The sequence below is a fragment of the Mchenga conophoros genome, linkage group LG4, assembly GCF_057382185.1.
Source record: "Mchenga conophoros isolate Kocher_MC1m ecotype Shallow Benthic linkage group LG4, M_conophoros_male_GT1.1, whole genome shotgun sequence".
Taxonomy (NCBI): domain Eukaryota; kingdom Metazoa; phylum Chordata; class Actinopteri; order Cichliformes; family Cichlidae; genus Mchenga; species Mchenga conophoros.
This window is the reverse complement of record NC_140529.1, coordinates 7,186,577-7,200,591: the sequence shown is the minus strand read 5'-3', so window position 1 is coordinate 7,200,591 and position 14,015 is coordinate 7,186,577. Positions and strand designations below refer to the sequence as shown.

The following is a 14,015-nucleotide window of genomic DNA, read 5'->3' as shown; positions in this document are numbered from 1 at the left end:
CCAGCTGGAAACACTTCACGCAAGTCGAGCTGCCCGAAATTCACAGCCTTTACAGAAAATGTTACATTTTTGTGATTTATATCGTTATCGGGAGGATAGAATTCTTATATCGGGATATGAGATTTTGGTCATATCGCACAGCCCTACCACAAACAGGACTTTAATATCACCAACCATTCCCATTTTATTATGGTGTATCCATACAAATGGCCCACCCTGTATAATGACCAAAAAGGAGCTATTCTATTGTATTCTAAAGGTAGTCCTGCAAACTGAATAATGGGATGTGCTTAAGTTTTTCAAAGGACTGCACTGAGTCACATGACTGTATAATTCAAGTATGCTTCATATTTATGAGACGTGATGAGCAAATCAGCTGATCTAAATCCAGAGCACTTTGTCCTAGATTTTTAGGAAACCTGAATGAATGAGCTTACAGCACATGGCTACAGAAATCCAGTTCACATTAGGCTATGCATACATAAATGGCACAGAGCTCATATTTCTTACTGTGCAGTCATGAACATTTAGATATTTTGCTGACATCAGCAGGGTTGCTTGCAAACTGAATACATTTAGCCTGCATGTAGCTATGTGTACAAAAATGTTTTGGGAGTTAAGTTGCTTGTTGATTGAGCTATGGGCTTTACTTTTTATACACAAAATTGGGATCTTACATAAATATATTGGGTGGCTGTGGCTGAGGTAGCACAACTCACCTGCTAATCAGAAGGTTGGTAGTTTAATTCCTGGCTGCTCCAGTCTGCACGCCAAATATTAGGTAAGATACTAACCCCAAGTTGCCACTAAGATGCATCAATCAGCGTCCTAAGCATAGGAAAGCGTGCTTGTGTGAATGATGCACTGAATGAATGAGCAGAAAAGAGCTATGTGATTACCATATCTGTATAATGCTAAGTAAACATTGGTCATTTTTTTTTCTTGAAAGCTGAATTCTTTAGTTTTACTGAGACACTTTCTACTGTTCTGGAATATGCCACTGATATACAATGACTAAAATGCTCTAGTCTGGACTTATTATTGGAAATACACTGCATAAACTGAAACCTGTTTCTATGTTAACTGTTTCATTTAGAGATTTCTTATAAATTTACTGAGAATTTATATGCAAAGATGGGCATCAGTGTTTTATTCACAGCACATTAGGCTTACAGTAATGCAGAAAGCTGATCAGAAATATATATATATATATATATATATATGATTATATCTGCTTTTATTTTTTTCCAAGCAGAAAAGGATCCAGAAACACTGTAATGTCCATATATGAGCTGTGATCCCTCCAGCATCCACGTGTAAACTTCTCCACCTGTATTAAGGGGCCAGAAAGCCCAGTCCAACTGAGTCAGGAGTTGGCACCAGTCCGTGGCCCTCTGATGATGTGGATCCTAGCTTCCTCATCCAGTTCCTCCACAACTCTCTCCTGTTTCACAGACAGGATGGTGTAGCTAACTGGGAAACTGCAGGTTAAAGGAAACATTAAAAGAGACATGTGTGTAGTTTAACTCGTGTTTTAACTGGAAACCCTCATGTTCTCATTATTCCAAATCAATCATGATTTCTTGGTTTATTTTCCTGTAAAGTTTCTATTATAATTATATATATATATATATATATATATATATATATATATATATATATACACATACACATACACACACACACACATTCTATTAAATGCACCTACTGGACTGGAGGAAGCAATTAGAACAGGTACATCCAAGCCATTTTACATGATGGGCCAGAAACAGCCCACTTTGATTTTAAGTGGGCTGGACCAGTGAAACTCATCTTTCTGTCAGTGTAAAGAAGCTTAAATACACAGAAATACTGTTGTAGAAAATAAAAGAAATTTCTCAGCATGACATTCTGGGCTTAAATTATAAGAAGCAAATATGAACAGTTCCACACTATCCTGTAAATATAAAATAAAAAGTATCATAGGTTTTTTTTATTTATTCAGACAAAACTTTTTTCTCCTTTCTATATTTTTTATATTTCTATAGCAGATAATGGAAAAAACATAAACGTTCCCATCATTCCTTTGTAAAATCTATTACATTTATGTACCTAAAACAGCTAAATGTTTATCAGTAAACATAAAGTTGTAAAATTACAGTCAAAAGTTCAAAAGGTATGCCCTCCTTTTCCAAAACTCTCCAGTGAAGTCAGATCAAAGCCTTTACCAGGCCAGTTGTGGCTCCTGCACCTTATGTTTGATACCCCTGCGTTAGAACATTATAGGTTTAGAGATTACTGAACCTTTTATTGAAATGTAACTAAAAATGTTGTACTTATTTATTAACATGTACTGCAAAGGGCTTGCAGCAGGACTAACACAACTACATTTTTTCGTGTTGTCATAACACAAAAAACACAACACTCTCTCACCTGCCCTTTAACACTAAACTAAGAGGGCATCATGTCACATGTTTAGGGCAGGGTGATTTTGTTCTGCCATTAAGACATAGTGGACAGCTGTCAGGCTATCCATCCGATCCCCTTAACTACGACGTTTCACATATATCACTATAAATCTGAAGCAATAGAACAACGATCGGTGATTTCTCGTCAGTAGCAAAAGTCATCATCTGCAGTTAGAGACTAAATATTTTCATAGTGTGTTTCTTTCTTGTCCATAAATCAAAGCACAACATTGTTTTTTAACGGGTTAAAAACAAATAAAAACTGAATGCGGTGACTTCTCCCTAAAATTAAATGCATTCACAGAGCTACAGTTTCAACAAGTAACATTTGTTATGCTGCCTGTGCATTATTTATAATTCTGTTTTGTGTTATAAATAAATTTAAGTGCACTCAGTTTTTTTAACAAGTCTGATGACCAACTCTGTTAAACAGACTGTATCTTTAATAAAGTTTAATATTTACATTTTTAAGCTGAATTTGCAGACCCGCATATTCACACTTACTGTGAACACATCCCGATGAACTGCTCTGCATTCCCATCACGGGGTCTGTAAGTCTGCTTGTTAAACCTCACCTCTCCCCTTTCTCTGAGGAGTGCTGAACACATGGACTGTTTTTAGTCTAAGCACCCAAACACTCCTGTCATTCACTCTTTAAGCGACCTGTGAAGGATACAGATGCCGACCACAAAAGCTCCTATAGACAAGCCTGTCAGCAGGTTGCGGGTTCGGATCTGGGCTGCATTTTTCTTCCAGAAATCGAGATTCTTTCGGTGGCGGATGAGTTGTTCCTCCGCCGCTGTTAGTCTGGGTTTATCAGCTCCTTCCTTAGACATGACTTCTTTGAATTGTTCGCTGCTCGAAAGGAAAGTGTCGCGTAAACCGGAACGGCACTTCTTCTTCCTTATATTGTTTATTGGCGATTGGCAAACAGCAACATGGTGCATTACCGCCACCCACTGGTGTGGAGTGTGCAATGACAGAAAAAACCCACCAAAAAATTCAAATCCTTCCCAAACAAATGAGTCTGCCCAAAATATGGTCTGAAAACTTTCACTTCTCGAGTTCTTATGAAATAAATCAACCAAGTCCAATTTCACTTTCATATCGACAAGCTTTTTGATCAGTTATCATCTTTCAGCATCATAATTCTGACAATGCAATAAAACATGTTCTATTGTTTCCTACTTTCGACTGCAGTCACACTGTATGGTGTTTCCCTATTAAAAGCAACGTGTTATTCAAACCGGTGTGTCCAAATCTAAGTCAAGATATAATTGTCTCCTCTCTCCTGTCCTTTCTGTGCTTCTAATTTCTCCTGCTTTCCTTTGGATTTTGTAAAACCTCCGGCCTTTCCTCTCTTCCTCCCATGGCTTTTGGCACCTTTCTTTCATTTTGTGCCGTATTCTACTCTTAATCTTTTTTCTACTAACACTGATATCCATATCCACCACCGGTCTCTTTGCAGCTTCCTTCGCTGTTCTGTTTGCCATAAGTCCCTTCATAGTAATTCTGTATAATGTTTGAATCTCTATCAGAATGTCAGCTCTGCAGTCTGAATGACTGTCTTGCAAACTAGCCATTGATAAACTTGAGTCTGAACATATCACAGATCTTAGTGGTCTGCATCTTCAATCCACTGGACAGCTAACAGTATTGAAACCATTTCTCAGTGTACACTGATAAATCATCACTGATCCTTTTCCTTACGTTGATATGAAATTCAGGAACAACAAATGCTATCCCACTTTGGTTGGCTATATTCTTGCGTCTGTGTATATTTTGACATAATTGCAATACTGGTTAATATATTCCTGCACTGTATGAGAGTTTAAATAAAACCCCTTTTGTTCAATAGTGTGAAATCTACTACTGCATCAGGGAGCATTCAAGGTGGTTTTGTAGGCAACATAACTGTTTGACTCGTGTTGATCTTGTCCAGAGTAAGTTCAATGGCTTTCTGTCCTACTGGCCACACAAAGGTCATCAATTCTCTTTTCATTTTTTCCCAGCAGGGGTGGAAAATCGTTTTTGTTGGATGTCATTGTAGACTTGCCCGGTAATTCAGTGCTAGTTGCTCTCTCCTTTTTTTTTTAATGGCATTTCTCCCATTTCTACCTGTATTGCTGCTGTCGAGGTTGTTTTGAATGCACCTCTGCAGACTCTTAGTTGCCTGATATAGGATACTATCTAACTTATGAAGACTTGCTCTGGCTGCAGAATTATATAATATACACCCATAGTCTAATACTGATGTAATTAACCCAGCTTTAAAAAATGTCATATCAGCCCCCCATTCAGTTCCCACTAAGCACCTCATATTTAACACTTTCTTGTATTTGTCTATTATTTTCTGAATATGTACTACACATGTTACCCTTTGATCAAACCATAACCTCAGAAATGTAAATTGTTTTATCCGTTCTTATTCTTAGTCTAAAGAGCTTCAAGAGAAAATCATCTGGATTTCTTTAAGTGGCGTGGCAACCTTCACAGCATATCTTTCTTATTTTTTTATTATTCACCATTTGACCCTGGAACTGAAGAAGCTTCTCGGATGAGAGGTGAAATGTCTTTCAAGCAACTTAAAGAAATTCAGATGCTTCCAAGCTCCTTAGACTACGATGACCTGGAGAACTGAGAACCTTCAGACATCTTTCTTATTCTTGTTCATTTAATCTGACGTTGATTTCCTCCCCAACTCTTTTCCTTGTAAAAAACATTATTTTAGTCTTATCAACTGAGAATTTAAACTCCCATTTATATCATCACTGTTCTACTTCTGCGATTGCCCCCTGTACCTTACTCTTCTTAAAAACCAGACAGCATTTCATCAGAGCAGGGTCGGAGCAGGGTTAATTGCAATACCCCAAAGAAACCACTAGATGTCACTAGCAGGAAGGCTGGTGATGTGTGTATATCATCGCCGTCTTCTGTTTTAAAACAACACTAACACTAATTTGCAGTGGGTTTTTTTTAATAAATAGAAATTGTTGCAATGGTTTCAATTATTCAAAGTAGACTAAATAGATTTGAATAAAAGTATTAGAATCAAACTGGAATAGAAAATAACAACACAGCACAACACAACTTGATTTCTATTTTAATTTCCCCTTTCTTTTCAATTTTTCAACAAATTAGTTGAAAACAGCATCTGCAATACAACAGGATTTCTGTAAAGTCACATAAAAATGTAAAAGCATAGTTTTGTGACTGAATTTTTGCCACCAACATGCATTGTACCATTTTGGGTGCTCTCTGTTAACACGACTTCACACTACTTGAAAGCTTTGTGCAAGGAAAGAGACAATAAAATAAAGGCAGAGAAAGCAATGGTGTGGCTAGCTAAGACAACCCTTCACTCCTTAAATATCAGTTTGAATATATGTTTTGAGTTGTATAATTTTTCATACATTCAACATTTTGTGCATTTTACTTCTCACAGTTTATTTATCTTAAAAATATACAGGAGTTAGGATTCGGAAAAACACACACACACACACACACACACACACACTGACATGTCCTGTGTCATGGCCCAGCTTTTATAAGATTTTATTTTGTTATTTAAATATTCTATTTGATTTTGGGGTTGTTTAATCTTGATATTGTTTTCTGTATTTTATCCTTTGATACCGTAGACCACAATATTCTAATTTCTTGATTACATGATGTAGTGGGTATTGGTGGCACTGCACTTAATTGGTTTAGGTCTTATTTGTCAGATAGAACTTTCTCTGTCAGCCTTCTCGGTTACGAATCATCTTCTGCTCCTCTGTCATGTGGCGTCCCACAGGGCTCAATTTTAGGGCCACTGCTCTTTTTACTGTATCTATTGCCTCTGGGTTCTATCTTTAGAAGGCATGGAATCTCATTTCATTGTTATGCCGATGACTGCCAAATTTATTTGCCACTAAAGCACAAGGATGGCATCTCCATAAAACCTCTCTTGACATGTCTAGATGACATTAAAGCTTGGTTGGCTCTAAACTTTTTAAATTTTAATGAAAAGAAAACAGAAGTGTTGGTGTTTGGACCCAGTGGTCCCTGTGAGTCCTCCTCTGTTGTTTTAGGATCCCTGGAAGTCTATTTTAAATCTGTTGTTACTGACCTTGGTTTTAAGTTGGACAGTGATTTTAAATTGGACAACCAAATCAGAGCAGTGGTGAAGTCCAGTTTTTATCATTTAAGGCGACTGGCAAGACTAAAATCTTTTCTTTCGAGGCAGCACCTTGAAACAGTGATCCATGCTTTTATTTCTTCCCGCCTGGACTACTGTAACTCACTTTATGTGGGGGTCAGTCAGTCATTGCTCTCACGTCTGCAGCTGGTTCAAAATGCGGCTGCACGACTCCTAACAGGAACTCGAAAAATAGAGCATATAACCCCTGTGCTAGCCTCTCTGCACTGGCTGCCTGTGTCTTTTAGAGTTAATTTTAAAATTCTTATGTTTGTTTTTAAATGCCTTCACAGTCTTGCCCCGCCTTACCTCTCTGAGCTTCTTCATTTCCACATACCCTGTCGGTCTCTCAGGTCAGCTGACCAGCTGCTCCTGGAGGTACCGAGATCCAGGAGGAAGCTCAGAGGGGACAGGACCTTCTCTATTGTGGCTCCAAAATTATGGAATAATTTGCCCTTGCACGTTAGAAAGGCCCCTTCACTGTCCACTTTTAAATCACGTCTTAAAACCCACTTTTATTCCTTGGCTTTTAACCTCAGTGAGACTTAGTTTCTCTTTTAATTGAAGTAGTTATTTAATTAATGATTTCACTCTTCTTTTATTTGGTTTTTACTTATATCTCATGTAATTTTATTTTACAGTTCCAGTGTACAGCACTTTGTGTCAGCTGTGGTTGTTTTAAAGTGCTTTATAAATAAAGTTGTTGATGATGATGATGATGATCCCTCGCTGTTTTTATTCTTTATCTTAGTTTCAAGTTGTTTCAGAGTTTAAAGAACCTTTGGGGGAACATTTTTTCTTCTGAATGTGCAGTGTGAGGTAAAGTACTGATTGTGCTGTGGTGGAAATTGATCATCTTTAAATGATCGGTCTTCACATTCGGTGAGGGAGAAGATAACTAGCACAACAGCTAACTTTGGACTGTGGCTAATCAGCTAATCAAGAAGCCATCGGTAGTCTCGGCGCTAAAGACTCTGGACTACCCCTGACAATGCCACCTAAGAAAAACTCAGCCTTGGAGGAGGCGGAGGATATCAAAAGATCACTGGACTTCCTATCACAGGATGTAAATGACATCAAAATTAAGCAAGACAAAATACTTAACCTAGTGCAGGAAGTTACAGAGTTGCGGGTACGCCTTGCTGAGCGGGACAAAAAAAATAACAGAGCTAGAGAAGAAAGTTGAGGATTTGGAGCAATACTCAAGGATAAATGATGTTATTGTGACTGGGATTAAGATCAAACCCCGCTCTTATGCTCATGCTGTGACCTCCGGTAACAATGAAGAACCCAGCTTACGGGAGGAGAACTCGACGGAGCAACAGGTGGTGTCTTTTTTTGCGTCTAAAAATATACACTTGGATGTAAATACCATTGATGCCTGTCACCCTCTTCCCACGAAGAACAACATGCCGGCGGTGTTCCTGAGGTTTGTCAGCAGAAAAAACAAAGTTGCACTAATGAAGCAAGGGAAAAAGCTAAAAGGTACTAACGTCTATCTGAATGATCATTTGATTAAAAGAAATGCGGACATTGCTAAAAAAGCCAGAATCATGAGGAAGCAGGGCAAGATACAGAATACTTGGGTCATGAACTGTAAGGTATACATCAAACTGAAAGGAACGCCTGAGGAAGCTAAAGTGGTGATTATCAGAGATATAGAGGAATTGAAGAAATATGAATGAATACTACTGAGGGTCTGCACAACCTGTGTCAGTTAAGGGAGCGTAAACTCATACAATGACATCTAAATACTCCTTAAATCTGACAAAAGATGAATTAGAAACACAAGAACGGAGTTTAAACCTTGAGGATTTGGAATTGAAGCATTTCGAATATACTGATCATAATGCTTTAGATCAAGAAGATCAATTAGACCCTGACAACCACTTCCTATTAGCCAACCCAAATGAATGTAAATATTATTCTGAAAAAGAATATAATTCCTCAATTAACTCATTCACTGCCATTGACGTCTATAGACGTCAATTGAAAAACTTAGTGCAATACCAATGCTACCCTTATTGATAACATCTTTACAAATAATTTAGAGTTAATAATTGCTAGCGGACTAATGGTATGTGATATAACTGATCACCTGCCAATATTTATAGTGTATGACGTTAAGAGTGTATGCAAGGAAGTACCTCAGAAATATATCTACAAACGAGTAAGAACAGAAAATGCAATTAATCTCTTTTATCAGGACTTGATGAATCAGGATTGGAATGCAGTGTATACTGTAGATGATGTGGATAGTGCTTTTGAAATATTTTTGGATATCTTCAACTGCCTGTATGATAAAAACTGCCCAGTCGGGCAATTCAGTATCAACAATAAATCTATTAAATGCCCGTGGTTAACAAAAGGATTACACAAGGCCTGTAAGAAGAAAAATTCTTTATATAGACAATTCACTAAGCTAAGAACTGAAGAAGCAGAGTATAGATATAAAAAATATAAAAATAAACTAATGGAAATATTAAGAACTAGTAAGAAATTATACTATACTAATTTAATACACAAAAATAAAAACAACACTAAAGAGATATGGGGAATACTTAACACTATTATTAAAGGTAACACAAAAAAGTGCTCATATCCAGATTATTTCATTAATAATAACAGTTACAATTACAATCTAAACGAGATGGTGGAGTGCTTTAACAGCTTTTTTGTAAATGTGGGACCGGAACTGGCTACAACAATTCCAAAAAGTAATCACAGCGAAATGTCACTGATAGAAATAAACTCAAAGACTATGTTCTTGTCGGGAGTTACTGAATTAGATATTTTAGATGTAGTTAACAACTGTAAGAACAAGACCTCTACTGATTGTTTTGGTATAGATATGACATTAGTTAAACGAATCATACATAGCATTGCCAGACCTCTAGCTTATATATGTAATTTATCATTTCAAACGGGGAAATGCCCAAAGAAAATGAAAATAGCTAAAGTTATACCCATATATAAAAGTGGAAACAAACACATCTTCACTAACTATCGACCAGTGTCCCTGCTCCCGCAGTTTTCTAAAATATTAGAAAAACTTTATAATAATAGACTAGGTAAATTTATTGACAAACATAAACTAATTAATGAAAGTCAGTACGGATTTAGGACAGGAAGGTCAACTTCAATGGCTATCATTGATGCAATAGAAGAGATAAACAACAGTCTGGATAGAAAAAGACATGCAGCAGGGATATTTATTGACTTGAAGAAAGCATTTGATACGATTAATCATAGCAGATTATTTAAAAAATTAGACAGATATGGTATTAGGGGAGTGGCCTTGAAATGGATCCAAAGTTATTTGACTGAGAGACAGCAGTATGTGAAGATGGGCGAGTTTGAATCGGGGTACTTGGGCATTAGCTGTGGAGTGCCACAAGGATCAGTTCTGGGACCAACTCTAATTAATCTTTATATAAACGACATATTTAATGTATCAAAGTTATTAAAATTTGTTATATTTGCTGACGACACCAATATTTTTTATTCTAACGACGACCATAGTGACCTAGTACTTAACATTAACAATGAGTTAAGGAAATTAAAAATATGGATGGATGTTAACAAATTATCTATAAATTTTAGCAAAACCAAGGTAATGTTCTTTGGGAATTACAATGTAAATGAAGATACTGTAATAAAAATAGATGGTGTAGTCATAGATGTAGTATCAGAAATAAAATTCTTGGGAGTAATGATTGATAGCAAATTATGCTGGAAATCACACATCAGACATATACAAAATAAAGTGTCCAAAAGTATCTCAATCATAAATAGAGCCAAGTTCTTCTTAAACTGCCATGCAATGTTTTTGTTATACTGTGTACTAGTCCTACCATACTTGACTTATTGTGTAGAGGTATGGGGCAATAATTACAAAAGTTCTCTGCAACACCTGGTTATACTACAAAAATGTGCTATAAGAATAGAGCAGGGTGATATGGCCAAAAATATTTATAATAATAATGGATACTTTATTGATCCCCATGGGGAAATTACTTGTTTTTCTCTGCATTTGACCCATTCACTCAGTGAAGCAGTGGGCAGCCCACTAAGCAGGCGCCCGGGGAGCAGTGTGTAGGGACGGTACCTTGCTCAGGGGTACCTCAGGGTAGCCGTTAAGTGGATTCGAGCCGCCGACCTTCCGATCATGGGGCGACCACTTTACCTACTGAGCTATCCCTGCCCCCACGATATATATTTGAAAATTTGCGATAACGATATAACTGACGATATAATTGATGCGAGACAAAATACTCCACAACATTACTAGCGCAAAAAGACAACCTTCCATTTATTTTCACGTAAACAAGAAGCTGGTTTTTATGTACATTAAAGCTTTATAAAAATGTATCAGTGCAAATGCAAATTCCTTGCTGAAAATTTAACCCAAAGGCATTTCCAGTAGAAATGGGCTGACATATCCTGAGCATAACCATGTATGATAACCACTGAAGTTAAAAAGAGGTGCTTTGCAACATTAAACTGCAGTGTGCAGTACGCATTTTTCGGACCATAAGGTGCACGGGATTATAAGGCACATTAAGCGAAACAAAGCAGTCAGATAAATCAAACTTTATTAAACTCATTCTTCTTGCTTCCTCCACTTCTGTACCATTGATTCATTAATGTTGAATTCTCTGGCAGCTGATCTATTCCCATGTTGTTGCAGTATATTAATGACTAACCTCGTATTGTGGATGGATTATCTCTGTCACGGTCTGGCTGGCAGACCGTGGGGATGTGGGGAAGGAGGACCCAGGCGCGGAGCTCAAAGTTCAAGCAGTGCGTTTATTTACAGAGGGTGATATCAAACAACAATAAATCCCCGTGTTTTTCCCCAGACTCCCGTGTCGTGTCCTCCAAGTGCTCTCTGCTCCCGTGTCTGCACTCCCGGTGCTCGCTGCTCCTTCAGTCTTCCACGCTCCTCCTGCGGGAAACAATAGCGGCAGCAGTCAGGACACTGAACAATGGCAGGCATACACTACACGACCAAAACCTAAACTGGGTAACTAACGTGGAGTCCCAAGCAATGATCCCGCGTCGGTGGGAGCTCCAAGACTCTCTTAAGTAGCTCCCCCGACGAGGCCTGATCAGCAGCAGGTGTGTGGCTTCGGGTGTGGCCCTGCAAGGGGACTGGCCACACCCTCCAGGCCTGACGCCGCCTATAAACAAGTGCTCAGCCACCCACACACACATATACACAAGCACAGGGAAGGGGGAGCAACACCAAAATACACAACAATAATAATAATAATAATAATATAATACATAACTGCTCAGGGACCCTGGGCCGCTCAGTCCCAGGACCCTGACAATCTCAGTTGTTCTCCTGACTGAAGTTTGGTCCGTTTACAGCATCCTGCCATGCGATTGCATTTGTCTCTAACCATGAGGAACCTTCACGTTAACTTTTATAAGTGGAAAAGTGTTAGTGTTCGTCCTCCAGCTTCACTGTTATGTTATGCTAACATAGCTGTGTCGCTAGCGATCACGTAGCACATCATTATATACCAGCTAGCCCAACTTCAGTAACCCTACAAACGTCACCACTGTTTAGTTTCCTGTCTTCATTTATGTTGGAAGTGATAGCAGAGCTGTACGTTTGAATTTTTTCAGAAATCTCTCAGTCAGAACATGCTATATCATGCTTAGGTAACTAGCGAAACTAGCGAGCTAACTTCCGCTAGCTTCCTGCTAACTTCTAACTCCGTTAAATGTAATAACTTTTGTTTTCATGGATGCCTGGAAGTTAAACTTTATAGTTACACCTGGTAAAGCAGCAATGCTGATCGTTTTATTAAAGATGAAAGAATTTAGACAGTTTTCAACTCTAAGTGATGCTGCAGTGTTGTTTGACCTGAAGTCAAATATACGGAGTTTGGGACCCAGATTACTCCCAGATTTAAGAGCATCTTAGTCCGACAAATACGACAATAACAACGGCCGCTTGCATGTTCTGCAAAAAAATGTGCTTTGTTGTGTATCTGACGGACAAACACTAAACCAGTTCCACATCATGGAAGTTGCACCATTTTTACAAACCAATTCTGGTTCCTCAACAATCGGCCATGTGCATATGAAAACAAAGGCACTGCGCATGCGCGTTTTACTCCCATTCTATCGTGATATTTCATTTTCCTATCGTTGCCTAACATTATACCGGGATTACTGTGAACGGTATAATATGGCCCAGCCCTATGTAAGAATAATGTATAAGGTAGGATATTATAGTCACACTAATATTTTGTTTTTGCAGTCAAAACTATTAAAATTGATTGATTTAGTTGAATTCTCGACTGCTCAGCTCCTATATAAGGCAAATAAGGGTATACTGCCAGAAAATATCCAAAAGCTCTTTACACATAAAGAAGGAGGTTACAATTTGAGGGGATGTAGTAACTTTAAAAGGCAGATAGTTAGAACTACCAGGAAAAGTTTGTGTGTGTCTGTGTGTGGAGTGAAACTTTGGAACAGAATGGATGTAGAGCTCAAGCAATGTCCAAATATTCATCTGTTTAAATCGAGGTACAAAAAATGTATATTGTCAAGGTACAAAGAGGAATCGAGTGTGTGATTGTTTATCCATGATAGTAAATAATAATATATTCTTTGTATTATTTCTTTCTTTTTTCTTTGTTTATATATAGAATGTTAACAACAAATACTTATATAAACAATTATTTTGTAGAGTTGAAATGGACACTGTTGATATTGTCTTACGCTGTTGTTATTACTGTTATCTCCATTTTTAGGAAACAGTAGACCAGAATTAATTCTTAAAAGTAAAATTGATGAAGTTACAACTATACAATGGAAGCATACTTCATTGATATTTTCATAGCTAAAATATAAATAATATACGGAGAGGATGTAATGACCATGATGGTGATGACTGTGATATTCAACGGTGGTAACAAAGACTGTATTATTGATGCTAAATATTTACACTACTATATGTTGTAATTATGACAATGCGATAATTTTATAACCGTAATTGTATGTCACAAATATTTAAATGTACTGCGCAACTACAAAATTTAAAACTCAGATAAGATTGTAGGGGTGGGAGTTAAAAAGCTTGTCTTCATCCCATTCCTTTTCGAGCTAAACTTGTTTTTTCTTTTTTTGTGTAATTCTACATTACAATAACTTTATTATTTGGTTGCTCGAATAAAAGACATTCATTCATTGATTCATTCTTGGGCTATGTGTTTTTGTGACTAATCACAAATACACTTCAATACAGAAAACTGACTTTCTATTTCCAAAAATCTGGTTGGGAAAGTACAGATATATATTTTTTAAATGTAAAAAGAAAGGATGTCGATCCTGAAGCACTTATTGAAAGTACTGAGCTGCTCGTTTAA

The 14,015-nt window shown here is 37.4% G+C and overlaps 1 protein-coding gene across 1 annotated transcript; it reads right to left on the bottom strand.

Moving 5' to 3' along the window:
- Positions 1-1,134: 1,134 nt before the first annotated feature.
- Positions 1,135-3,355, bottom strand: coa3b (cytochrome C oxidase assembly factor 3b). The gene is made up of 2 exons (XM_085270146.1): positions 3,124-3,355; positions 1,135-1,473 (listed from the first exon to the last, which is right to left on the bottom strand). The coding sequence occupies exons 1-2, from the start codon at positions 3,281-3,283 to the stop codon at positions 1,367-1,369; spliced, it is 267 nt and encodes an 88-aa protein (XP_085126272.1). The 5' UTR covers positions 3,284-3,355; the 3' UTR covers positions 1,135-1,366.
- Positions 3,356-14,015: the final 10,660 nt, after the last annotated feature.